Source organism: Chlorocebus sabaeus, chromosome 21 (assembly GCF_047675955.1).
Source record: "Chlorocebus sabaeus isolate Y175 chromosome 21, mChlSab1.0.hap1, whole genome shotgun sequence".
NCBI classification, from domain to species: Eukaryota; Metazoa; Chordata; class Mammalia; order Primates; family Cercopithecidae; genus Chlorocebus; species Chlorocebus sabaeus.
In genome coordinates this window covers 111,754,284-111,781,672 of record NC_132924.1, presented here as the reverse complement: position 1 = coordinate 111,781,672, position 27,389 = coordinate 111,754,284, and the positions used below count along the sequence as shown (strand labels likewise).

At 47.3% G+C, this 27,389-nt stretch overlaps 1 protein-coding gene and 1 pseudogene across 1 annotated transcript in view; one reads left to right on the top strand and one right to left on the bottom strand.

Moving 5' to 3' along the window:
- Positions 1 to 15,600, top strand: part of ATP6V0A4 (ATPase H+ transporting V0 subunit a4) — a 64,481-nt gene extending 48,881 nt beyond the window's left edge. Inside the window, exons 18-20 of the mRNA XM_037991145.2 lie at positions 4,700 to 4,817; positions 12,386 to 12,557; positions 15,174 to 15,600. Of these exons, the coding sequence (XP_037847073.2) occupies positions 4,700 to 4,817; positions 12,386 to 12,557; positions 15,174 to 15,267 (384 nt within the window). The 3' untranslated portion in view covers positions 15,268 to 15,600. The remainder of the gene's footprint in view (positions 1 to 4,699; positions 4,818 to 12,385; positions 12,558 to 15,173) is intronic.
- Positions 15,601 to 16,324: 724 nt separating this feature from the next.
- LOC119621568 (cytochrome b-c1 complex subunit Rieske, mitochondrial pseudogene) lies at positions 16,325 to 20,788 on the bottom strand (annotated as a pseudogene).
- Between the last annotated feature and the right edge of the window lie 6,601 nt (positions 20,789 to 27,389).

Below are 27,389 nucleotides of genomic sequence, written 5' to 3'. Positions count from 1 at the left end.
CCCCGCTTCTGCTTGTGCAAGGACAGCCGCTGCCCCTCAGGAGCCCAGGCCACATCCTTCCAGATGAAGGCAGCTGTCTGTTCCACGTGTTGACTGAAGTCAGCCACATTTGTGAATCCCAGGCTGGAGGCTTTAACCAGAGCTCTGTTCTAATTTGGGAGTGGGAACTGGGGTCCCATGAGGGCCACAGGTGCTATAAATGACTCCATTTGTGGTATTAATTACTTATTTTAAAAAGTTTTCTCTAGATAGCCATGTGTGGTGGCTCATGCCTGTAATCCCAGCACTTTGGGAGGCCAAGGTGGGCAGATCACTTGAGGTTAGGAGTTCAAGACCAGCCTGGTCAATATGGTGAAACGCTGTCTCTACTAAAAATACAAAAATTAGCCAGGCATGGTGGTGGGCACCTGTAATCCCAGCTACTGGGGAGGCTGAGGCAGGAGAATCACTTGAACCTGAGAGGCAGAGGTTGCAGTGAGCTGAGATCGCACCACTGCATTCCAGCTTGGGCGACAGAGCAAGACTCTGTCTGAAAAAATATACATATATATCTTGATTAATTAGAATTAATGAAAAATCTCGATCATGAAAATTCTTTCCAAGAAAATTCCAGGTACAGAGTGATCCACAGTAGTGGCTGTTGACATTACCAAGTCTGTCAGACCTGCTGGAATGTTTTAGAATCCAACCCACACATCTTCTGACTCCTCAAGTCCTGGCCTGCCCAGGGCAACCTCCCTCATCTCTTCTCCTCCTACCCTTAATCTATATCCAGACAATTTCCACCTGCCACCTCCAACGTGAACAGGTTGCCCGTGCTTGGGCAACTTCAGTCTCCATTCATGGACCTCTTTCCCCCAGGTCTAATCATGCATGGATCTCCCGTCTCCAGGCAAATGTGTGCCTCCTCCTGTTTCTCTTTCAAGTTCCTTTCTTGCTTCTCTCCACACCAGGGTTAGCCAAACTCAAGGTTAGGAGTGCAGTCTTTTTTTTTTTTTGTATTTTTGTAGAGAAGGGGTTTCACCCTGTTGGCCAGGCTGGCCTTTAACTCCTGACCTCAGGTGATCTGCCCATCTCGGCCTCCCAAAGTGCTGGGATTACAGGCGTGAGCCACCGTACCTGTCCACTTACAGTTTTTGTAGCAAAAGAATTCAGATCAGAAAGGCAGAGAGGATAGGGCAGTATCTGGGACAGTGAGTTCCAAATGAGGAACTGTGTCCTTGGAGGCACATTATTGTCCCCACATTGATGTGTGGCAAGATGTGCAGAGAATGCCCAGCCCAGGCCGGTCACCCAAGCGTCAGTGTCCAAAGTTTTACTGGAGTTTCCTTATGCAGGCAGGATTGATTAATTGAGTGGCTGATGATTGATTGATGGGTGGAGCTCCAGCAGTTGCTGCACTCAGTCCCCAGCTCTCTCCCACCTTTCAGATCAGTCCCAACTGTCTAAGCATGTGGTTGGTCTTTCTGGTGTGGCCAGACTGTCAAATATGAGGTGCCCAACTTGAGCCACTGCATTAGCACAAACGATCAGGTGTGGTCCCAGGGGCCCAGCTTGAGTAACAAAGACCCTTTCACGCGGGAAATGCCAGTGGTTTAGAGGTTACCTCCCAGGAGCCAAGACAAAGCCAGACCTGTTCGGTAAGGTTAATTATTATTATTATAATTACTATTTTGAGACAGGGTCTTGTTCTTTTGCTGAGGCTGGCATGCAGTGGCACAATCATGGCTCACAGCAGCCTTGACCTCCTGAGCCCAAGCGATCCTCCTGCCTCAGCCTCCCGAGTAGCTGGGACCACAGGTGCATGCCACCACACCTGGCTAATTTTTTACGTTTTTGGTAGAGATGGGGTCTCACTTTGTTGCTCGGGTTGGTTCTGAACTCCTGGGCTCAAGTGATCCTCCTGCATCGGCCTCCCAAAGTGCTGGGATCACAGGCTTGAGCCACCACACCTGGCCAAGATTATTTCTTATGCAGTTCTTCTTTACTTTGACTCTCTCTACCTACTCACTCCATCTCTGCCCATCCCTGTCCCTTCAATTCCTCACAGCTGCTTCCATTGCTGAATTGAGGCTCTCATTTTTGTCTTGTCCCCATAAACTCTGACATCAGTGACTGCACCGGCATTTCTTCCTGGATGTCTCCCTCCTCAGACATCCTTGACTGCAGTGTGATTGCTCCAGCTCCTTCGATCTTTTCTTTTCCTCATCAGTTTCTTGTTTTGTATTCTTTTTTTTTTGAGAGAGTCTCACTGTGTCACCCAGGCTGGCGTGCAGTGGCACGATCTCAGCTCACTACAACCTCCGCCTCCCGGGTTCAAGCAATTCTCCTGCCTCAGCCTCCCAAGTAGCTGGGACTGCAGGCATACGCCACCACGCCTGTCTAATTTTTGTAGTTTTAGTAGAGGTTGGCCAGGCTGGTCTCAAACTCCTGACTTCAAATGACCTACCTGCCTTGGCCTCCCAAAGTGCTGGGATTATAGGCATGAACCACCGTGCCTGGCCTTTTTTTGTTATCTCTGAATGAAGATGTTTCCCAAGGCTAGGAGCTCCTCTTCCTTCCTTCCTTCCTTCCTTCCTTCCTTCCTTCCTTCCTTCCTTCCTTCCTTCCTTCCTTCCTTCCTTCCTTCCTTCCTTCCTTCCTTCCTTCCTTCCTTCCTTCCTTCCTTCCTTCCTTCCTTCCTTCCTTCCTTCCTTCCTTCCTTCCTTCCTTCCTTTCTTTTTCTTTCTTTCTTTCTTTCTTTCTTTCTTTCTTTCTTTCTTTCTTTCTTTCTTTCTTTCTTTCTTTCTTTCTTTCTTTCTCTTTCTTTCTTTCTTCCTTTCTTCCTTTCTTCCTTTCTTCCTTTCTTCCTTTCCTTTCCTTTCCTTTCCTTTCCTTCTTTCCTTCTTTCCTTCTTTCTTTCTTTTCTTTCTTTTCTTTTCTTTTCTTTCTCTTTCTTTCTTTCTTTCCTTTCTCTCTCTCTCTCTTTCTTTCTTTCTTTCTTTCTTTCTTTCTTTCTTTCTTTCTTTCTTTCTTTCTTTCTTTCTTTCTTTCTTTTCTTTCTTTTCTTTCTTTTTCTTTCTCTCACTGTGTTGCCAGGCTGGAGTGCAGTGGCGCAATCTTGGCCCACTGCAACCTCCACCTCACGGGTTCAAGCGATTCTCCTGCCTCAGCCTCCTGAGTAGCTCAGACTACAGTCACACATCACCGTGCCCAGCTAATTTTTTTATTTTCAGTAGAGACAGGGTTTCACTATGTTGGCCAGGATGGTCTCGATCTCTTGACCTTGTGATCCACCCTCCTTGGCCTCTCGAAGTGCTGGGATTACAGGCATGATCTCCTCTTTCCTTGATCTTTCCCTTGTTGATCTCCTGCATCCTCCTGCAGATGCAGTCTCAGGAGTCCATTTCCAGCCTGGACTTTGCTTTGGGGCCTCCGTAGTTCCACCTGTGCTCTCATATGTGGAGCATCTACTGGTAGGGCCTCTGCCCTCTGCAACTCAGCATGTGGAGAGCCAGCTGCCCACCTCCTGTCAATGCCATTCTTCCAGCTACTCGGGCTTAGGAGCCTCAGAGCCCCGGCTGCCCTGGCCCTGAGTGGGTAAGGGGCTTTCTCTGTGCTCCCATGATACTACTGCATGCCCTGGTCATAGCACTTCTCAGAGTGTGGCATGGGAGCCCTTCTACATATTCTCCTGACTAGGCTGTGAGCAACTTGAGGGCATGTACAGCACCGGTCAAACTGTCCCCTACGGCCAGGCACAGTGGCTCACGCCTGTAATCCCAGCACTTTGGGAGACCGAGGCGGGCAGATTGCTTGAGTTCAGGAGTTCCAGACCAGCCTGGGCAACACAGTGAAACCCCGTCTCTAAAAAAAATAGAAAAATTAGTTAGGTATGCACACCTGTAGTCCCAGCTACTCGGGAGGCTGAGATAGGAGGATCACCTGAGCCTGGGAGGGCAAGGCTGCAGTGAGCTGTGATTGTGCTACTGCACTCCAGCCTGAGTGACAGAGCAAGACCCTGTCCCCCCTCAAAAAAATTATCTGTCACATCAGAGAGCATGAGGGGAGAATGAGTCATGGCTGTCTTCGTTCTGTTATTTACTTCTTTCCTGTGTTACTGAGCTCATAACCAAATTGTCTTTCTTTTTTACTTTAAGGCTGTCCCTTCTCTAAACCATGATGCTACCAGAATAACCTGCCTCTATGACTCCTCACTGAATCCAGGTTGTTTCTTCAACTTTACTCATAGCTTGCCTTTCTAGAAACTTCCACACAGGAGCACGGTCTTCTATTCCTTGCCTAAACAAGCTCCCAGTTCCAGCCAAATTGTTTTCTTTCCAACTTGACTTGGTGATATTCCCAGCTACGTGTTTTTCCCCAACCAGGGATCCTTTTCCTCCTCAGGAAGAATTTCTTCTCCTTCAAGTCACATCCCTACCCAGCCTTCCTGGCACAGCACAAATCTCATCTCCCCTTACCACCCAGTTGTCGTCTTTGAGCTTTTTTTTCAGCTATTGCTGGGGAACGTTAATACACACATAACATACAACTTTGTGCTGATAATTCTTTCTCTAAGTCTACTACTATTTCTTTTCCCCTAGTTAGACTGAAAGTGTCTGAACAGCAAAGCCCATGTCTTATTCATCTTCGCATCATTTGTAACAACTTTTGTGTGGAAAGTTCTCAATGAAGTAAAATAAACAATTCTGTCTTCCAGTTCAACTTTGGAGACATCTTTGTCCACCAAGCCATCCACACCATCGAGTACTGCCTGGGCTGCATTTCAAACACAGCCTCCTACCTGCGGCTCTGGGCCCTCAGCCTGGCTCATGCACGTGAGTGAGCAGCCCGAGGGAGAGGGGCGCGGTCAGCTCTCCCCAACACCCCGGGAAACAGGTGCAATGTATTTGGAGGTCAAGGTGACTTCTCCGAGTTATTTGTGGATGTTTGCCGAAAGAATGGCTCTTCTTTCCCAGGCACATGTGCCGTTTCTGTGGGTCTGGCTGCACGTTGCTGGGGTGGTCATCCTCTGTATTAATAGTCTCCTACTGCTGCTGTAACAAACTGTCACAAACGCTCATGGCTTAAAACAACACAAATTTGGCCAGACATGGTGGTTCACACCTGTAATCCCAGAACTTTGGGAGGCAGAGTTTGGGCAAATTGCTTGAGCCCAGGAGTTCAAGATCAGCCTGGCCAACATGGTGAAACCCATCTCTACTGAAAATACAAAAATTAGCTGGGCATGGTGGCGGGTGCCTGTAACTCCAGCTACTCGGGAGACTGAAGCAGGAGAATTGCTCGAACCCGGAAGGCGGAGGTTACAGTGAGCCGAGATCGCATCACTGCACTCCACCCTGGGCTACAGAGTGAGACTCCGTCTCAAAAACCAACCAACCAAGCAAACAAACAAAAACCAACCCAACAACACAATTTGGTATCTTCTGGTTTTTGAAGCCAGAGTCCTGAAATCAAGGCGTGGGCAGCCGTGCTCCTGCTGCAGGCTGCAGGTAGAATTAGTTTCCTGGCCTTTCCAGCTTCTTGAGACTGCCTGCATTTCGTGGCTTGCGGCTCCTCTTTGCATCACTTCAACCTCTGCTTCCAGCATCAAATCTCCTTTTTCTCTGTGACTCTCCTGCTTTCCTCTTACGAAGACTCTAGTGATGACACTGGGCATATCCAGATAATCCGGGATAACGCCCCTCTCTCAGGATTCTTAGCTTAATCTTATCCGCAAAGCCACTGTTGCTATGTAATACAGTATGTTGACAGGTTATTAGGATTAAGATGTGGACATCTTTGGGGATGGGGGATCATGCTTTTTCAGGCTACCATGCGCTCCTGCAAGGTGCTGACCTTTCCGTGAAGGCCTGCCTTGATTAGGAGCGTTGCTGGGAGTCAGTTTGCTGCCCACTGAGCTGACCCTCAGGAAGTGCTCACCACCTTTGTGAATTCACAGCAGTCCAGGGTCAGTCAGGCCAGGCCCAGAAATACAATTCTTTCTATCTATCTATCTATCTATCTATCTATCTATCTATCTATCTATCCATCCATCCATCCATCCATCCATCCATCCATCCATCCATCCATCCATCCATCTATCTATCTATCTATCTATCTATCTATCTATCTATCTATCTATCTATCTATCTATCTATCTAAAAGAGACAAGGTCTCACTATGTTGCCCAGGCTGATCTTACACTCCTGGCCTCAAGGGATGCTCTTGCCTCCGCCTCCCAAAGTGCTGGGATTTCAGGCATTGGAAATACAATTTTGATACAGGTCCAGGCCCTGGGGTTGCCTAACGTCAGGAATCCTGACTCACCAACTCACTTCGTAAGCCCCATCTTGATCTCTGGGTCCTTCTCCAGTCTCGTTTCTTGTCAGTTTTCCTTAGTGCCCCACCAGCGCTCCAGACCCATCCATTTCATACGCAGTGGCCCTGAGGACTGCTTTTTTTTTTTTTTTTTTTTTTTTCCTGAGACAGCATCTCCCTCTGTCGCCCAGGCTGGAGTGCAGTGGCGCTATCATGGCCTCGAACTCCCAGGCTCATGTCATTCTACCACCTCAGCTTCCCAAGTAGCTGGGACCACAGGTGCATGCCACCATGCCTGGGCCAAGTTTTGTATTTTTTTTGGTAGAGACAGGGTTTTGCCTTGTTGCCTAGGCTGGCCTCAAACTCTTGGGCTCAAGCAGTTCCCCTGCCTTTGCCTCCCAAGTAACTGGGACTATAGGCACACACCGCTACACTTGGCTAATTTTTTTTTTTTTTTTTTTTGGTAGAGACAGGGTTTTGCTATGTTGCCCAGGCTTGTCTTGAACTCCTGGGCTCAAACAATCCTCCTGCCTTGGCTTCCCACAGTGCTGGGATTACAGGTGTGAGCCGCTGTGCCTGGCCTGAAGAACTGTCTCCTGAAGATGCAGTACTCCCTGGGCCCCTCTGGGTGTTTGCCCCTGCAGCCCCCTTGCCTGAAATCGTCCCTTCTTTAACTCTCTCCCCACTTGATACTTAATTCCTTCTTCATAACTCAGCTGGATATCTTCCTTCCTAGTCCCCCAGTCTGGAAGATGCCTGCCTGGGATTCTGGGGCATGCTCTTAACCTAGCTTCAGTTATGATTGTCTCGATGAGCCTGTCTCCCTACTGGACTATGAGCTCCTTGGAAGCAAAGACCCTGACTTTTATCTTAGCATTCCCGGTATAATGCCTAGAACAGAGAAGCCAGGCCGAGGTGTGTGCTGAGTGGATAGAAGCGACAGCAGTAAAGTGTGTGATTACTCATTTCCAGTAGAAACTCCAGTGCTCAGCATTTGTGCGATCTTCACAGCTCAGCTGTGCTTGCTTCCTCACACAAACTCACATACACACGCTTTCACATGTGCACGAACGCTCAGATGCATACACTCAGCCCTGCGAGTACCTGCAGCACAGACACCCACAAGCATGTCTTTTTTTTTTTTTTTTTTTTTGAGATGGAGTCTCTCCCTGTCACCAGGCTGGAGTGCAGTGGTGCGATCTTGGCTCACTGCAACCTCCGCCTCCCAGGTTCAGGCAATTCTTCTGTCTCAGCCTCCCGAGTTGCTGGGACTACAGGTGCACGCCACCACGCCCAGCTAATTTTTTTTTTTTTTTTAATTTTTGTATTTTCAGTAGAGACGGGGTTTCACCATGTTGGCCAGGATGGTCTCGATCTCTTGACCTCATGATCTGCCTGCCTTGGCCTCCCGAAGTGCTGGAATTACAGGCGTGAGCCACCACACCCGGCCACATGTCTTTACTCCTGTGCACTGTTTGTGCATTCATGTGAAATGGTTATCCCAGGACTGTCACCCACTTGTTCCTTAGAGTGGATCTCAGCACTTCGTGCAGTCAGTGGTGCTAATGTTGGTCTTCAGCTCCAACCCCAGCAGTAGTTGGAGGACTTGAGTCATAATAGGGCTGAGTCTAGATAAGAAAGGAGGAGGAGTTTTGGTATTTTTGGTCCCTGGGCCAGAGTTTGGCCCTATGTGTCAGGGTGTCCTCTGGCCAGCCCATGCACGTACTGAGGGGGTCATTTGATTCCCGAAAACCCATATGTTTCATGGCTGCCTGGCCTGGTTCACCCACTGGGTCATTCTAGAAGTCCCTGCTAGACGTGGCTTCTGTGCCATACTAACACAGTTGCTTAAAGAGGTAATGTGGAAGAATGGGGAAAAAAATTAAAACACTGACTTAAATTCTGGTCCCTTTTCTACCACTTTTGGCTGAGTCACTTACACAAGAAATTTAACCTTTGTGTGCCGGGGCTTTCATCAGTGGTTCTAGTAGTTAGCCTCCTGTACTGGTCAGGCTAGGCTAAACTCTGTTGCAATAACAACTTACCCTCTAAATCTCAGGACCAGAGTTTGGCACTATGTGTTGGGGTGACCTCTGGCCAGGATTCCTCCTGTCTTATTTAGACTCATCCCTGGTATGACCCAAGTCCTTCAAACTGCTGCTGAGGTTGGAGCTGAAGACCAACATTAGCACCACTGATGACTTGAAGCGCTAAGATCCACTTTAAGGAACAAAGTGGGGTCAGGGGTGGTGGCTCACGCCTGTAATCCCAGCCCTGTGGGAGGCCAAGGCAGGTGGATCACCTGAAGTCAGGAGTTTGAGACCAGCCTAGCCAACATGGTGAAACCCCCTCTCTACTAAAAATACAAAATTAACTGAGTGTGGTGGCACACGCCTGTAATCACAGCTACTCGGGAGGCAGGAGAATCACTTGAACCTGGGAGCTGGAGGTTGCAGTGAGCTGAGATTGCACCACTGCACTCCAGCCTGGGTGACACGGCAAGACACTGTCTCAAAAAAGAAAAAAAAAAAAACAAAAAAAAGGAACAAAGTGAGTGACAGTCCTGGGATAGCCACTTCACACGAATGCACACCAGTGCACAGGAGTGAAGGCATGCTCGTGGGTGTCTGCGCTGTGGGTACGCGCAGGGCTGAGTGTGTGCATCTGAGCATTTGTGTGCATGTGAAAGTCTGCGTATGTGAGTTTATGTAAGGAAACGAACATAGCCTGAGCTGTGAAGATCACACGAATGCTAAGCACTCAAGTGTGGGTCTAACCACACGGGGGTGAAGCTGTTCCCATTGATGAGAGACTCTGCACCACTGTAGCAGGCAGAAAACCGGAACTTGGGAAGCAGCAAGCAAACGGGGACCCTCTTCCTTGCATTCTATGCCTCTGCTTTTGTCATGTTCTGATAGCCACTTGCAAGTGACAGGCCTCTATCTCTCTGGGCCACATTGTGGTGACTTTTTAGCGGGGGTCTTCAAGCTCAAGCCAAGGAGGTAATGATGGTATTTCCCTGCCAGGTGCATTTCCCAGGCTATTGGGCATGATAACTAGGGGAGAAGCAGTCGCACGTGCTCCGTGCCCGGGGACACCTAGACGTGGACCTATACTCGCATAGCTTGGACGGTGAGAGCCCTTGTAGGGCGGTTAGCTGGAGGCAGGAGCTCAGCGACGAGTCTGGGTTTTTTCCGATACCCATCCATGACCTCCCTCCTCTTGGATTTCACTCACCTCAGGGCCTTTTAAAACATTCCCCCTGTCAGCCTTTGAGAGACTCCATGGGCATGCAAGAAGTGTATAGAAAAGAGCTTTGGAGCTGGGGGTGTGGGCACAGCTGAGAAGGTAAGGGGTAGGGAAGTGAGGGAGGGGTGGTGGTGTCATAGGAACAGGCCAGAGAGGGCTGCGTGGCGTTTGTCCCTGAACTTCTCGGAGCTTTAGTTTCCTTATCTGTAAGACGGGCATCATAAAACCTAATTTATAGGGTTGATACGGACCTTACTGAGATAATATGTGTAAACCGCTTTGAATTCCTGTGACTGGGCTCTTTATTTGGAGTCTGTGGCTGAACTTCAGGCTGTCTGTAAATCCCCTGAAACTACACATAAGATGTTGTTGGGCATCTCTGTGTGCATTTTTCTGAAGAAAGGATTCATGACTTTCTTCAGATTTCAGAGGGGACCCGTGACCACTGAAGAGTGAAAAGAGCCACTTTCCAGAGTGAGGCTGAATTCACCTCATGCCCTCAGTACCTGGCATGTGCCCTTGTACATTGCAGTGACTGAATAAATATTAGCTAAACGTTTTTTGAAATATGGTTAGGATCTTAGTCCTTTTAAAAACACTTTTACTGTGAAAAATTAGCATGTTTACAAAAATGCATAAAATATATATATAGCCTAGTGGATTTTTGTGAAGCAAGCACTCATGTAACCATGTCCTGGTCAAAGACGAGGCCGTGGCCACGTGCGGTGGTTCACACCTGTAATCCCGGCACTTGGGAGGCCGAGGCGGGTAGATCATGAGGTCAAGAGATCGAGACCATCCTAGTCAACATGGTGAAACCCCGTGTCTACTAAAGAAAAATTAGCTGGGCGTAGTGGCCATGCCTGTAGTCCCAGCTACTCAGGAGGCTGAGGCAGGAGAATTGCCTGAACCCGGGAGGCAGAAGTTGCAGTGAGCTGAGGTCACACCACTGCATTCCAGCCTGGGCAACAGAGCAAGACTCCGTCTCAAAAGAAAAGAAAAAAGGGGCCAAGGTGGAAGGATTGCTTCAGGCCAGAAATTGGAGGCCAGCCTGGGCAATGTAGCAAGACCCTGTCTGTACAAAAATTAAAATGAAAAAAAAATATACAAGTGTGGTCCTGTGGTTCCAGCTACTTGGGAGGCTGGGGCAGGAGGATTTCTTTTTCTCCCTGTGTCCTCACATGGTGTTGACCACACTCCTGACTTTTATAATAGCAAATTTTGTGCTTTTTAACATGGTTTTATCCCTTAGCAGTTTAGTGTAGTTTTGCATCTGTTTGAATTTATGTGAATAGAATCATGTCTTAGCTCAGGCTGCCATAATAAAACGCCCTGGCCTGGGCGACTTAGCAGCAGACAGTTATTTTCTCACAGTTCTGGAGGCTGCAAGCCCCAGATCAGGGAGCAAGAAAAGTGGGGTTCTGGTGATGACCCTCTTCCTGGCTTGCAGATGGCGGCCTTCTGCCTGTGTCCTCACATGGTGGAGAGAGGGGAAAAGAGACAGAGAGAGAGGAGGAAAGCTGCCTGGTGTCTCTTCTTATAAGTGCACTAATACCAACATGAGAGCCCCACCCTCATGAGCTCACCTAACCCAAATCACCTCCCAAAAGCTCCATGTCCAAATACCATCACTTTGGGGGTTAGGCCTTCAACATATAAATTTTGGAGAGACACAGACATTCGATCTCTAACAAATTGTATTGTTTTGCTTTTTTGCATGTAAATTGTATTACCAGGATTTGTTTATTTTGCCACCAATAGCTGTAGTTTGCTTACTTTCCTTGGTGAATAATATGCCTCCACATATTTGTCTGGTTTCCTCTTGATGGAAATTCCACCCTTGGGAACAAAGCTTCTGGAAACAATCTCGTGCAATGCCCTAGGGTACACGTGCCAAACTTCTCCACCTTGGAGTAGAGTTGTTGAATCATAGGATGTACAGATTTAGGATTATAATGTACAAATAATCTGCATGTATAACCTGGTGTGGTGGCTCATGCCTGTAATCCCAGCATTTTGGGAGGCTGAGATGGGAAGATCACTTGAGCCCAGGACTTCAAGGCCAGCCTGCCCAACATGGAAAGACCCCTTCTCTATTAAAAAAATTAACAGGGCTGGCTGTGGTGGCTCACACCTGTAATCCCAGAACTTTGGGAGGCCGAGGCGGGCAGATCACCTGAGGTCAGGAGTTTGAGACCAACCTGGTCAACATGGTGAAACCCTGTCTCTACTAAAAATATAAAAATTAGCTGGGCATGGTGGTGGGTGCCTATAATCCCAGCTACTCAGGAGGCTAAGGCAGGAGAATTGCTTGAACCCGGGAGGTGGAGGTTGCAGTGAGCCAAGATCATGCCATCGCACTCTAGCCTGGGCGTCAAGAGTGAAACTCTGTCTCAAAAAAAAAAAAAGAAAATTAACAGAGAGTGGCAGCACACTCCTGTGGCCCCAGCTACTTAGGAGGCTGAGGTGGGAGGATCACTGGAGCCCATGAGGTCAAGGCTGCAATGAGCCAGAATTGCGCTACTGCATTCAGCCTGGGTGACACAGTGAGAACCAGTCTCAAAATAATAATAATAATATTAATAATAATAATAAAAAAATAATAATAATCTGAGCTGGACATGTGGCTTAGGCCTGATTTCCCAGCACTTTGGGAGGCTGAGACAGGAGGATTGCTTGAGGCCAGGAGTTGGAGACCATCCTAGGCAACATAGTGAGACCCTGTCTCTATTTAAAAATATATATATATTAATATTTTTAATTAAAAAGATGAAAAATACAGTAAATAACAATCTGCATTTACAAGATAATCCCAGTGGTGTCTCATACCTTGCAGAACTGTCTGAAGTGCTCTGGACTATGGTGATGAACAACGGCCTTCAGATGCGAGGCTGGGGAGGAATCGTTGGGGTTTTTATTATTTTTGCCGTATTTGCTGTCCTGACAGTAGCTATCCTTCTGATCATGGAGGGCCTCTCTGCTTTCCTGCATGCCCTGCGACTGCACTGGTAAGTATGGTTGTGCCGTGGAAGCTCGATGCGGTGTTGGGAAAGGGAGTGGGCTGTGGGGCCAGCCAACTGGGTTCAAATCTTGACCTGTGTGTGACTTTAGCAGCTTACATACCTCTTTGGAACCTTAGTTTAGTCATCTGTTGGTATAATATTAAACGATGTAATCTATGTACATATATATACACACTCATTCATACTCATTCAGACACGCCTGTCTACACTAACTGTTCTCATTTACTCCTCCCCTTTTAGGTGGTCAGTGTTCATTTGTTATTACAATTGGCTTTAACCCAAGTGACACTTCCAAGTATTGGCAAGGTGGCATCTGAGACAGGACGTGCTTAGAAAATCTGGAATGTTTGGCCTTTTTTTTTTTTTTTTTTTTTTTTTTTGAGACAGACTCTCACTCTGTTGCCCAGTGCAGTGGCGCAGTCTTGGCTCACTGTAACCTCCACCTCCCGGGTTCAAGCGATTCTCCTGCCTCAGCCTCCCTAGTAGCTGGGATTACAGGTGTCTGCCACTATGCCCAGCTAAGTTTTGTATTTTTAGCAGAGACGGGGTTTCCCCATGTTTGCTGGGCTGGTCTCAAACTCTTGGCCTCAAGTGATCCACCTACCTCAGCCTTCTGAAGTCCTGGGATTACAATCACGTACCATCACGCCCAGCTAATTTTTGTATTTTTAGTAGAGATGGGGGTTCCCTGTGTTGGCCAGGCTAGTCTCAAACTCCCGGTCTCAAGTAATTCACCTGCCTCAGCCTCCCGAAGTGCTGGGATTACAGGCATGAGCCACCGCGCCCGGTGAATCTGGAATATTTGGCTTTTGTTGCTGAGTGCAGGAGTTATACCAACAAGGTATGAAACTCTCAAAAGTGCAAAGAGAAGGAGGGCACCACCAGGAGGGAGATGCTCACAGGGAGCCCTGGGCACGCACAGATGTGTCCATCGACGACCAGCTGTCATTAGGTTGATGAATATGGAAACGTGTTCGGGCCTCTGGTTGTCTTCCAAGTTATATTTCAACCAAGAATTCTGAGTGTGCAGAGCAGGCCCTTCAGCTGCAGAGACTGTACACAGCTTGCCCTGCTCTTTTCTTCCTCCCTCTGTGGCCATTATTCATAAAGAAGCCTTTACACTTCATGTACTGAGTGAGGAGAGCCACCGCATCCCCTGCCTCCGTGATGATGTCATTCCCCTCCGTGTCATTGAGGAGATGAACCAAACTCCATAACTTAATAAAACAGAAATGAGGCTGGGCGCGGTGGCTCACGCCTGTAATCCCAGCACTTTGGGAGGTCAAGGCGGGCGGATCACCTGGGGTCGGGAGTTCGAGACCGGCCTGACCAACGTGGAGAAACCCCATCTCTACTAAAAATACAAAATTAGCTGGGGCGGTGGCGCATGCCTGTCATCCCAGCTACTCGGGAGGCTGAGGCAGGAGAATCGCTTCAACCGGGGAGGCAGAGCTTGCAGTGAGCAGAGATCGAGCCACTGCACTCCAGCCTGGGCAACAGAGCGAGACTCCGTCTCAAAATAAATAAATAAATAAATAAAATAAAACAAAACATAAATGATCCTACGTGATATCAGTTATGTGAGTTACAAAAATATAGGTCAAGGGTCTTTGCGTTCTATAATATGCGAGTCCCACATTTTAGAATTGGATGGAAATGGAAAACGACACGAGAGAGCACTGCACGGTGAGGGCATCTTGGCTTGTGATGGGGGTGGGGAAGCTCCTTCCGTGAGGGAAGAGTTGTTATGCTGTGGCCATGAGCCCACAAGCAGAGAGGCCTAGAGGAAGTGAGGGGGAGGGGAAGGGGAAGGTGGTAAGAGACAGGTGAGAGAAGGGCTTAAAAAATCCTCAGATTCATGGCCTGGGTGCAGTGGCTCACACCTGTAATCCCCGCACTTTGGGAGGCTGAGGTGGGTGGATCACCTGAGGTCAGGAGTTCAAGACGAGCCTGGCCAACGTGGCAAAACCTGATCTTTACTAAAAATACAAAAATTAGCTGGGTGTGGTGGTAGGCGTCTGTAATGCCAGCTACTTGGGAGGCTGAGGTAGGACAATCGCTTGAACCTGGGAGGTGGAGGTTGCAGTGAGCTGAGATCGCACCAGTGCACTCCAGCCTGGACCACAAGAGTGAAACTCTGTCTCAAAAAAAAATAAAATAAAAAATATATATATGTATATATACACACACACACATACACAGACACACAGATACACATACACACACACACACACACATATATATATAAATAAATTAGCTAGGCATGGTGGTGGTGTGCCTGTAGTCCTAGCTACTCAGGAGGCTGAGGCAGGAGAATCTCTTGAACCTGGGAGGCAGAGGTTGCAGTGAGCCAAGATCGTGACACTGCACCCCAGCCTGGGCAATGGGACGAGACTCTGTCTCAAAAAAAAAAAAAAAAAAAAAAAGGAATCCTCAGGATTCTCATGGTAGCCATCAGCCTGGGGGCCTGCCGTGGCCAACCCTTCTGACTTTGTGCTTGATTTTACAAATGCTCTGCTGCCTCCTCCCTCCACCTTCTAGCCTCTAACTGATGTGTTTCAATCTCCCTTTTCTTACCCCACACCCTTGCCACAACAACAGGGTTGAGTTCCAGAACAAGTTCTATGTCGGGGATGGTTACAAGTTTTCTCCATTCTCCTTCAAACACATCCTGGATGGCACAGCCGAGGAGTAGGCTAAGGGCTGCACCTCCCGCAGCGGTCTCCCTGCCAATGAAGGAAGTTCAGTCTGTCTTTGGTATCAGCCCCTGCAAGGCGTTCAATGGGAAGGTTGTTCTTGGCTCACCTGAAGCATGAAGCTGTGTATTATTTGGATATCAGCCTGTGGATTTGACACGACTTAACCATGTCAGAGAAGAAGGACTTTGGCAAGTCATTTTTGTCTTCGTGTGGGGTATTAATTCTCAAATAATAAAATAATTGAGAAATGAGGGGGAGAGTGCTAAACAGATGTCTTCTTGCAATATTTTAAATACTGTATTTGAGAAAATAAACATCTGAGTCATTCACTTTTTCCTTAAGATGTCTTTATTCGGCGGGACACAGTGGCTCATGCCTGTAATCTTAGCACTTTGGGAGGCCAAGGCGGGTGGATCACCCAAGGTGAGGAGTTGGAGACCAGCCTGGCCAACATGGTGAAACCCCGTCTCTACTAAAAATACAGAAATGTGCTGGGCGTGGTGGCAGGTGCCTGTAATCCCAGCTACTCGGGAGGCTGAGGCAGGAGAATCACTTGGACCCTGGGGGGCGGAGGTTGCAGTGAGCCGAGATCATGCCACTTCACTCCAGCCTGGGCAAAAGAGCGACACTCCATCTCAAAAACAAAAAAGATGTTTTTATTCAAAATTATTCCATACCAGACTGGGCACGGTGACTCATGCCTGTAATCCCAGCACTTTGGGAGGCTGAGGCGGGTGGATTACCTGAGGTTGGGAATTTGAGACCAGCCTGACCACTATGTTGAAACCCTGTCTCTACTAAAAATACAAAAATTAGCTGGGCATGGTGGTGGATGCCTATAGTCCCAGCTGCTTGGGAGGCTGACACAGGAGAATCGCTTGAACCCAGGAAGTGGAGGTTGCAGTGAGCCAAGATCGAGCCACCTTACTCTAGCCTGGGTGACAGAGCAAGACTGCATCTTGAAAAAAAAAAAATTATTTCATACCATTTACTACTGACAATTATAGGCCAAAGCTGAACAACAGAGCTATACAAACTAATCCCAGAGAAGGATTATACATATTCTATTTCCTCATTTCCTCCTTCCTCAAACACCTTTTTCCCTTGTCTAGGGCTAAGCATTACAAGCTTAGGAACTTTCTCATGAGTTTTCACTGAGGAAGAAGAGAGAATGTTCTCGTTTGGAGGGAGGGCCGCCCCCGGTGTGGCCCTCTGGATTGCTAAATCCTATGAAAAGAAGTGTGGCAACAGGACATCATCAGGGACTTTGTTTACTGTCAATGCATGTTATGCTGGAGTAACTGGAGAAAGAGATTTGGAGGCTTTGACGAGTTCAGAAAATGGTGTGCTGGGAGGGAAACCAAGTGGTCTGGCCTGGTACTCCCTGGCTCTGTGGGCGCCAAAGTCATGCGTCATTTCTTAAGTGCCTGCACTAGCAGACTCCTAAGAGTCCGATAAGATAGATATATGATATGCAAGATAAGATATCTATGTATGTTTACATATGTATAGAGAGAGAGAGGTAGGGTCTCACTCTTGCCCAGGCTAGAGTGCAGTGGTGTGATCACAGCTCACTGCAGCCTCAACTTCCCTAGCTCAAATGTTCCTCCCGCCTCAGCCTCCTGAGTAGCTGGGACTACAGGGGTGTACCACCATGCCCAGCTAATCTTTTTTAGTTTTTTGTAGAGTTGCCTGGGTAGGGGGCGTCTCACTATGTTGCTCAGGCTGGTCTTGAATTCCTGGTCTCAAGCTATCCTCCCGCCTCAGCCTCTCAAAGTGCTGGGGTTACAGGCATGTGCACCCAGCCCCACTGACTGTTTTGTCTGAATGGACTTTATCCATGTAGATTATTATCTTTTTGGTAACTATACTGATAGCATTAAGTATAATTGTCTTTTTTATTTTTTTAGTGCCTTTGCAATTTACAAAGTACTTAATAGTATCTTATTTAATTTTTTTTTTTTTTTTTTTGAGACAGGACCTCACTCTGTCTCAGGGACATGCTGGAATTTAGTGGTGCAATCTCACCTCACTGCAACCTCCAGCCTCCCAGGTTCAAGCAATTCTCCAGCCTCAGCCTCCTGAGTAGCTGGGATTACAGGCAACCGCCACCACCCATGGCTAATTTTTGTACTTTTAGTAGAGACGTGGTTTCACCATGTTGGTCAGGCTGGTGTCTCAAAATCCTGGCCTCAAGTGATCTGCCCGCCTCGGCCTCCCAAAGTGCTGGGATTACAGGTGTGAGCCACCGCACCTGGCCAGTTCTAAATTTTCATTGTTAGTAAAGTTCTAAAAGAGCTGATTAAATTCAAAATTACGCTTTGGATGAGACCCTGTTTTTTGTTGTTGTTGTTTGTTTGTTTGTTTTGAGACGGAGTCTTGCTCTCTCGCCCAGGCTGGAGTGCAGTGGTGCTAGCTCGGCTCACTGCAATCTCCGCCTCCCGGGTTCACGCCATTCTCCTGCCTCAGCCTCCCGTGTAGCTGGGACTACAGGCGCCCGCGACAGTGCCTGGCTAATTTTTTGTATTTTTCGTAGAGACGGGGTTTCACTGTGTTAGCCAGGATGGTCTCGATCTTCTGACCTCGCAATCCGCCTGCCTCGGCCTCCCAAAGTGCTGGGATTACAGGCGTGAGCCACCGCGCCCGGCCGAGACCCTGTTTTTTAAGTGCCCACGTGCCCTGTGTGTGGTAAAACTGACTGGTGCTCATGGAAGCGGCATTGCTGAAACGTAAAAGGAAGCTTCTATGTCACCTTTCATGTCAGTGTCATGACTTTTCCAGCACAGTGGAAGACATGTATTAGATGCTGATTAAATGTTCACTTAATGAGGCTGAGCAAAAGAATGGTGGCTAAGGTCAGAAGGTGTACATGTTTGAGTCACAACTTTGATGCTTTGTCATGAGTGCCCTCAGGAAAGAAATGGAGTTGTTCCCCCTCATTGCCAAATGGAAATAATGATCTCCACCTCTCTGAACTGTAGACAAGGTGGTTATAAAGCCCTGGGTATGGAGGAGATACTGTCAGTGATGGCTGAACTGGGAGAATAGACTAAGACAGCATGCAGATGGTGGGATAAGAAATCCACCAATCCCATGCCCCCATGGCCACTGGATGATTTTCAGGTTCTCAGCTCACTACTGTCCATCTCAACAACTATCTAAAAAGAACACTGTGCTTAAGTGGATCACCAGCCTTTTGACCCTGAATTCTATTTTGTTTATTTTTATATACCACTCTGTAGTTTTAAAGTAGAATTAGGCCAGGCATGGTGGCTCATGCCTGTGATCCCAGCACTTCGTGAGGCCGAGGTGGGTGAATTGCTTGAGGCCAGGATTTTGGGCCCAGCCTGCCCAACATTGTGAAACCCCATCTCTACTAAAAGTATGAAAATTAGCTGGGCATGGTGGTGCACGCCTGTAATCCCAGCTACTCAGGAGGCTGAGGCAGGAGAATCGCTTGAACCCAGTAGGCAGAGGTTGCAGTGAGCCGAGATCATGCCACTGCACTTCAACTTGGGAGACAGAGCAAGACTCCATCTCAAAAATAAATAAATAAATAAAAATAAATAATGTTTTTAAAGTAAAAAATTAGAATTACCTAAAAGACATTGCACCTTTCAAGTGTATGACTGTGTAACAATATTTAACAGTTGTTTTATTAAGTGAATGCCTGAAAGTATTCAACATTAAATTCAATTCACAGTAATGTTTGCAAATATGTTATTATCAATTCTTAAATATTTCAAATCAAGCAACTTGAAGTTCAGAAGCCTTGCTCTCAAATAATTCTTCTACAGTGACACAAAGACTGAAGGAGCCTACAAGTTGAGTCCCAGTCTCTTTTTTTTTTTTTTTTTTTGAGACGGAGTCTTGCTCTGTCTCCCAGGCTGGGGTGCAGTGGCCGAATCTCAGCCCACTGCAAGCTCCGCCTCCTGGGTGTACGCCATTCTCCTGCCTCAGCCTCCTGAGTAGCTGGGACTACAGGCGCCTGCCATCTCGCCCGGCTAGTTTTTTGTATTTTTTAGTAGAGACGGGGTTTCACCGTGTTAGCCAGGATGGTCTCGATCTCCTGACCTCACGATCCGCCCGTCTGGGCCTCCCAAAGTGCTGGGATTACAGGCTTGAGCCACCGCGCCCAGGCTTTTGAGTCCCAGTCTCTAACCAACATGACTGTATCCTCACTGGTGAACTCGTGTGAGGAAGCTCCAAGGTTAAGAGGTGCAGGCCCCTCTCAGATCCTGCCAGATGCATCTGTGTGACCCATTGCAAGGGCAGTAATCACCATCAAAATCTTCACTTGCAATGGGTGCACACAGAATGAATGCAAATGCCTAGTAAAGAAACTCGAATGGGCCATCCTGATAGGCTTTGCACTCCTATACTCCTTTTTAATCTTTTTTTTTGTTTTTTAGACAGAGTCTCATTCTCTCTCCCAGGCTGGAGTGCAGTGGCATGATGTTGGCTCACTGCAATCTCCGCCTCCCAGGCTCAAGCGATTCTCCTGCCTCATTCTCCGGAGTAGCTGGGACTACAGGCATGGACCACTGCTCCCAGCTAATTTTTGTATTTTTAGTAAGATGGGGTTTTGCCATGTTGACCAGGCTGGTCTCGAACTCCTGACCTCAAGTGATTCACCTGCCTTGGCCTCCCAAAGTGCTTGGATTACAGGTGTGAGCCACCACTCCCAGCCCATCCTTTACTTCTTCTTCTTTTTTTTTTTTTTTTGACACAGAGTCTCACTCTGTTGCCCAGGCTGGAGTGCAATGGTGTGATCTCGGCTCACTTTAACCTCTGCCTCACAGGTTCAAGTGATTCGCCTGCCTCAGCCTCCCGAGTAGCTGGGAATACAGGCGCATGCCACCACACCTGGCTAATTTTGTGTTTTTAGTAGAGACGAGGTTTCACCATGTTGGCCAGGCTGGTCTTGAACTCCTGACCTCAAGTGATCCGCCCACCTCAGCCTCCCCAAGTGCTGGGATTACAGGCATGAGCCACTGCACCTGGCCCTTAAATCATGCTGTGGGCCCTCAGCTGGGACTCTTCAACTGCAGCTTCTTGGTCAATTTCCTTCTCGGTTTGATGGCATACACACAGGGATTTGCCTCTCCATTTGAAAGCCATGTTCTTGCTTTCTGGAATGTCAGATAACTTGATTTCAATTTTCGACATGGCCAGCTCATCAGCAGAAGCACTGATGCTGGAAACAAACTGGGAGATGACATTCTTGGCAGCGTATGCAACACCCACAGCAGGTGTTGCAGTTTCCAAATAGGAGAACCCTTTCCTAGCCTTGCCATCCTCTTTCGAAGACTTTGCCCCATCAAAAATCTCAGTGCAATGGTAATCAGGGAAGTCGGGCACATTGATGTCTGTATGGAAATAACGAACAGAAGCAGGGACATTGAGGCCCACAGAGTTGACCCAAGACTGGCTCACAGCCTGGCCACTCAGTGACTCCTGGCATAGCAAAGGGTGCTCCATGTACAGTACAGGCGGCTCCACGGTGGCGGGCACCATGGCCTATACCAGCGGCTACAAGGCCTGCTACCCTGTAGGATGTGGCCAACAGGATGGGCATGAACCTGCCCCTTAAGTCTAAACAATGGCTGTGAGCAAATGTTTGCAAGGGCAAAGCTTCCCTCTGCCCCTTGCCTAGGTGTTCTCTTTCAGAAATTCCTCCAGCTGTCCTGAGAACAACAGTAATTTCCTCCAAAGTTCGGCAGCCTCTTTCTGTCTTAACAAGAAATGTAATTTCCCCTTTAAAAGGGGATCAGGTGCAGGCTGCTGAGAAGAGGGTGTGCCCTAGGTGTCATTCACTTGCCCAGAATGCAAAGCTGGCACTTAAAGATTCCTGATCTGAGACCCGACCTGAAAGGAGAGGATAAGATCAGGGAGCCAGGCGTCTTGGGAACACAAGTCTGGACACCCCTGAGAAGCCATCAGTGCTCCAACTTCCGTCTAAGACTTGGCCACGGTGAGGGGAGCAAAAGAGCCTGAAATTGGAAGGCTGTCCAAGGAATATACAGAGGTGAGAAACTTGTGGGCAACATTGATCTGGACTTATTTTTTCCTGCTGCTGTAGAGGGTGGGAGTGGGGCATTGACAGTTTGTGGCTGAAGGCAAATGGAGCATGAAAATTTCATCTGATATTGCAAAACAAATTACATCACACACCACACACACAACTCAGTTTAAAAAAGATCTACTGTGGCCCAATTATTTCTGGTTAAAAAAAAAATCAGTATAACAAAATACAGTAGAATAAAATGTCGACCAGTCTTTTAGAATTTGTTTTAATGAAGCTCGAACTCCATCCGAGCCTTGGGTTTCTGGGTAAATCCCCAATCTATCAGTTTCTTGCCAGGTTTTGTGAAGGTAGGTCATGGATTACTTTCCCATTGTAGCTTTTTAGGAACTGATGGTGAGGGATGCAAAGCATTCTTTTCCATGTTATTCCCTATTTTCCTGAGTTGGTCTAACTGATCATCCATCTGCCATTCATCCATCCATCCATTCATCCATCCAGCCATCCTCTTACTGGGTTAGAAAGGATTTAGAATGACATAGGAAACCAGCCGGGCGCGGTGGCTCACGCCTGTAATCCCAGCACTTTGGGAGGCCGAGGTGGGTGGATCACAAGGTCGGGAGTTCAAGACAAGCCTGACCAAGATGGTGAAACCCTGTCTCTACTAAGATTAGCCAGGCATAGTTGTGGGTGCCCGTAATCCCAGCTATTCAGGAGGCTGAGGCAGGAGAATCGCTTGAACCCAGGAGGTGGAGGTTGCAGTGAGCCGAGATCATGCCACGACACTCCAGCCTAGGCAACAGTGAGACTCTGTCTCAAAAAAAAAAAAAAAAAAAAAAGACATAGGGAACCAAAGAACAGAGGATGTCAACTCAGCCTTTCCAGCGTTCCATTTCTGAGTTAAGATTGCAATCTCTATCCCTGAATAGTGTTCCTCATCTCCATCTCTCAAACACTTTGTTCTCTTCTTTCTTTATGTAGCTTTTGGCTGAAACTCTAGAAACTACTAAGAAAATGCATTTCATATATATGCTAACTAACTTTGAGTTTGTGTTTGAGTGTCCTTTTAATGACTTGGAGAGTAAGCCCCTTTACAAGGTACAGATGTGAACGCTGCGATCCTGATAATCTCCTGCCAACAACCCTGTGCCCCACAATTTGCTCCACCAAAGGAATCCTGTTGTTGAAAACTCTATATCCTAATAGGGTGGGAATGAGGACTTTCTCTGTTGCGGGTAAACCTGTACGTTTGTTTCTTCCCCCTCTTGGCAAATTCCCCTGACACTGGGGACCCACCTCGCCCTGATCATCTTTAAGGGCTGTGCATTGGGAAGACCGCTGTTACAACTGACAGGCACCGAACACTGTTCTGGTGGCGGGGCAAGGGCCGGCTTGCTCCTCTGAGCCACACCTCACCGCCAGCCCTTTTTTTCACCCTCACTCCACCCCCTGCACCAACTATGCCTTTGGAAGAACTGAAGTTTGAAAGCTTCTTCTTTCTCTAAAATATATGGATTTTGCAATGTGGAAAACAGGAGAATTTGGGGTGAAAAGTATCCATTTTGTTGAGCCTCTCATAAGTAAGATGAAGTGACTAGTGTGGAGAGGTTTTGAGGTCTTATTTTCCAGTAGGAAAGTAGCACACTGAGAACACAATTTCCCAATACCACTCAAGTTTACCTGTAAAATAAAATCAACCTGTTTTAGAAAACAAGTGACTTTTTCTCCCCCTTTTGGGAAATTTTTTATTTGATCCCAGTGTGTTCTAATATTAGCAGAACATTAGCAATAAATGCCTTTTGGATACATATATATTTGGTAACTCTGTAGATACTTTATTTTTATTTTTATTTTTATTTTCTGAGGTGGATTTTCGTTCTTGACGCCCAGGCTGGAGTGCAACGGCACAATCTCAGCTCACTGCAACCTCTGCTTCCCAGGTTCAAGCGATTCTCCTGCCTCAGCCTCCCAAGTAGCTGGGACTACAGGCGCCCACCACCATGCCCAGCTTATTTTTTGGAGACGGAGTTTCACTCTGTCACCCAGGCTGGAGTGCAGTGGCTTGATCTCAGCTCACTGCAACCTCTGCCTCCTGGGTTCAAGCAATTCTCCTGCCTCAGCCTCCCGAGTAGCTGGGACTACAGGCGTGTGCTACCACACCCAGCTAATTTTTGTATTTTTAGTAGAAATGGGGTCTCACCATATTCCCCAGACTAGTCTCAAACTCCTGACCTCAGGTGATCCACCCTCCTGGGCCTCCCAAAGTGCTGGGATTACAGGCGTGAGCCACTGCCCCCAGCCTGTAGATACTTCAAAACATTTCCTGGGTAAATGCTTTGTGATTGTGGTGAAGTTGTAAAAATTTGTTTGATGGCTTTGCTCAGAGATGAGAGACAGTACTACCAAGAGGACTTTTGATGCAATGGCACATTGACATATTTTATAAACATCATCTCATTTCATTGTCATCACACACTTAAAAGAAAGTTTATCAGTTGAGAATTGAACAAAACTGCAGTTAACGGAGACCAGAAATCACAGTGGCTTGGACCTAAGAGGTATATTTCTTTCCTTCCTACGTGGTGTCTGGAGATGAGCAGTTCAAGGCTGCAGGAGATCTCCTGGTCCTCGGTTTCCAGGCTGTTGCTCTCATGCTGGCCAGATTTGGTCCAAAGTTTCCATCTTTCCATCTTTCCATTTGCATCATGACCTGAGATGCCAGCCGGAGAGCCAGCCACCCTGCCTCTAGTCTAGCGAGGGGGTGTGAGGAAGAGGCAAGGGGCGGAAGAAGGTTTTCCCTGAAGCCCCAACAACCTTCACCTGCATCTCAGTCGCCACTGCCACCAGCAAGGTACATGGGAAGCCCTGATGTTGGGCAGGCAATAGCAATTTCTCCCACCAGCAGGTAGAATTATTTTCATTCCCAGATGAGGAAATGCAGGCAGAAGAAATGGAGTAAGTTTAATCTCGAGCTCACCATGACTACTGGCTTTCTTCCTTCTCCCCCTCCCTTCTTTTCCCCTCCTTCTTTCCCTCCATTCTTTCCTTCCTCCTCTTGCTTCATTCCCACCTCTACTCTTCCCTCATCCCTTCCTTTCTTCCCTTCCCCCTTCCTTTCTTTTTTCCCTCTCTCCATTCCTGTCTTCTCCTCTTTTTCATTACTTCTTCCTTCCCTCTTTTCCTCTTTCCTCCCTTCCTCTGTCCTTTCTTCCTTCTTTCCTTTCCATGTCTGTTAATTTAGTTGGCATAAAATGATACCTAAAGATTTTTAAATTATAATTTACATTCATCTTGTGAATTGTTTGTTCATACAATTTGCCTGTGAATTTACTGGGATGATCTTCTTTCTTCTTCTTTCTTTTCTGTCTCTTCTCTCTTCTCTCTTCTTCTTCTTCCTCTCCTTCTCCCCCTTCTCCTTCTTTTCTTTCTTCTCCTTCTTCTTTTCTTCCTTCTCCTCCTCGTTCTTCCATTTCCTCTTCTTCTTTTCCTTCTTTTTTTTGGAGACAGGGTCCACCTCTGTGGCTGGAGTGCAGCGGGTGGCATGATCATGGTTCACTGGAGCCCCCACCTTTCAGGCTCAAGTGATTCTCCCACCTCAGCCTCCCAAGTAGCTTGGACCACAGGCATGTGCCACAACACAGGGCTAATTTTTTAAAGAACTTTTGTGTAGAGACCAGGTCTCACTATATTGCCCAGACTGGCCATTAGAATCTTAATATTTTTGTCTTGTAATTTGTGGTTTATATCTGCTACAAACATTTACTGGGTACCTGTATGTTTTTGGCAATTTTTTTCTTGTACTTTTAATTTTAAAAAACTATGGTAAAATACACATAACTTCAAATTTGCCATTGTAACATTTTTATTTTTTAATTTATTAGTATTATTATTATTTTTGTAGAGATGGGGGTCTTACTCTGTTGCCCAGGCTGGTCTCAAATTCCTGACCTCAAGCAATCCTTCCACCTTTGCATCCCAAAGTGCTGGGATTACAGGTATGCACCACCATGCCCAGCCTGTAACAGTTTTAAAGTGAACAATTCAGTGGCATGTGGTACATTCACAATATTGTGTGCCCATCACCACTATCAAACAGGGCCTCTTATGCCAGGCTACCCTGTGGACTTCTGACCAATCATTTGATCGTCTCCAGGTCGAGTGCCTATCCCTGGCCCAATAGGTCATGGCCAGTAATGGAGAGCAGGTGGGGGCATGTGGTACAAAACACAGGCCTTGGCTGGGCATGGTGGCTCACATCTGTAAGTCCCAGCACTTTGGGAGACTGCAGCAGGAAGATCGCCTGAGCCCAGGAGTTTAAGACCAGTCTGGTCAACATGGTAAGACCCCGTTTCTACCAAAATTTAAAAAAAATTAGCCGGACGGGCCAGGGCACGGTGGCTCATGCCTGTAATCCTAGCACTTTGCGAGGCTGAGGCAAGTGGATCACCTGAGATCAGCAGTTCAACACCAGCCTGACCCCCATCTCTACCAAAAATACAAAAACTTAGCTGGATATGGTGGCAGGTGCCTGTAATCCCAGCTACTTGGGAGGTTGAGGCAGGAGAATCGCTTGAACCCAGGAGGCAGAGGTTGCAGTGAGCCGAGATTGTACCATTGCACTCCAACCTGGGGACAAGAGAAAACTCTGTCTCAAAAAAAAAAAAAAAAAAAAAAGGTAGCCAAGCATGGGAGTGTGCACCTGTGATTCCAGCTACTTGGGAGGCTGAAGCCAGAGGATCAGTTGAACCCAGGAGGAGGAGGTTGAGGCTGCAGTGAGCCATGTTCATGCTACTGCACTCCAGCCTGGGCAACAGACAAGACCCTATCTCAAGAAAAGAAAAAAAAAAGGCAGACCTGCCTGGCTTAGGGAGCACTGTGGGCAGCATGTCAATAACATGTGAGTAACATGTCAACATGGTCTCAGTGGTTCATTTTTTCCAAAAAGAATTCTTGGTGAAGGAAAACAGTCTTTCTAAAAATTCAAACTAGGCTAGGTGAGGTGGCCCACGCCGGTTATCCCAGCATTTTGGGAGGCCAAGGCGGGCAGATCACCTGAGGTCAGGGGTTCAAGACAAGCCTAGCCAACATGGGGAAACCCTGTCTCTACTAAAAATACAAAACTGCCCAAGGGTGGTGGCATATGCCTGTAGTCGCAGCTACTCGGGAGGCTGAGACAGGAAAATCGCTTGAACCCAGGAGTCAGAGGCTCTGAGCAGAGATCACGCCACTGCCCTCCAGCCTGGGTGAGACAGAATGAGACTCTGCCCCAAAATAAATACATAAATAAATAATAAATAAAAATGCAAACAATGCATAAAAATATAAAGTAAAAAAAGAGAACCAAGAAACCTAAAATCTAAACCCTGTAAGTAATTCTTACATCACCCTTTTTCTCTTGGGCAACTACTACTTGTCTTTGAAGTCTCAATTTAGACTTCCCTACAGAAGCTCCCCCAGGTCTCAAGACTCACAAGAGAAGGGACCCTCTCTTACATTGCCAGAGCATCCTTCACTAACCTTATCGCCATATCTGTCATACCTGAATATTTGCCTTTTTTATCTTTGAGACAGAGTCTCACTGTGTTGCCCATGCTGTAGTGCAGTAGTATGATCATGGCTAACTGCAGCTTCAACCTCCCAGGCTCAGGTGATCCTCCCACCTCAGCCTCCCAGGTAGCTATGACTACAGGTGGGCACCACCACACCCACTGAATTTCTGTATTTGAGGTAGAGATGGGGTTTTGCCATGTTGCCCAGGTTAGTGTCGAACTCCTGGGCTCAAGCAATCCGCCCACCTCGGCTTTCCAAAGTGCTGGGAATACAGGTGTGAGCCATTGTGCCTGGTGGAATACTTGCCTTTCTCCCACAGTAGACTGCAAGTTCTTTGGAAGCAGGAACTCTTTTCAGTGTATTTTATTGTCTGACGCCTAGTAGTGCTCAAGAAATATTTGTTGAAAGACTAAACACAGTTTTGGATAACATGTTTGCTGAAATCATTCCATCTATAAAAGTATGTATTTAAATAATTTTATAAATTGGCCGTGTGTGGTGGCTCATGCCTGTAATCCCAGCACTTTAGGAAGCTGAGGCAGG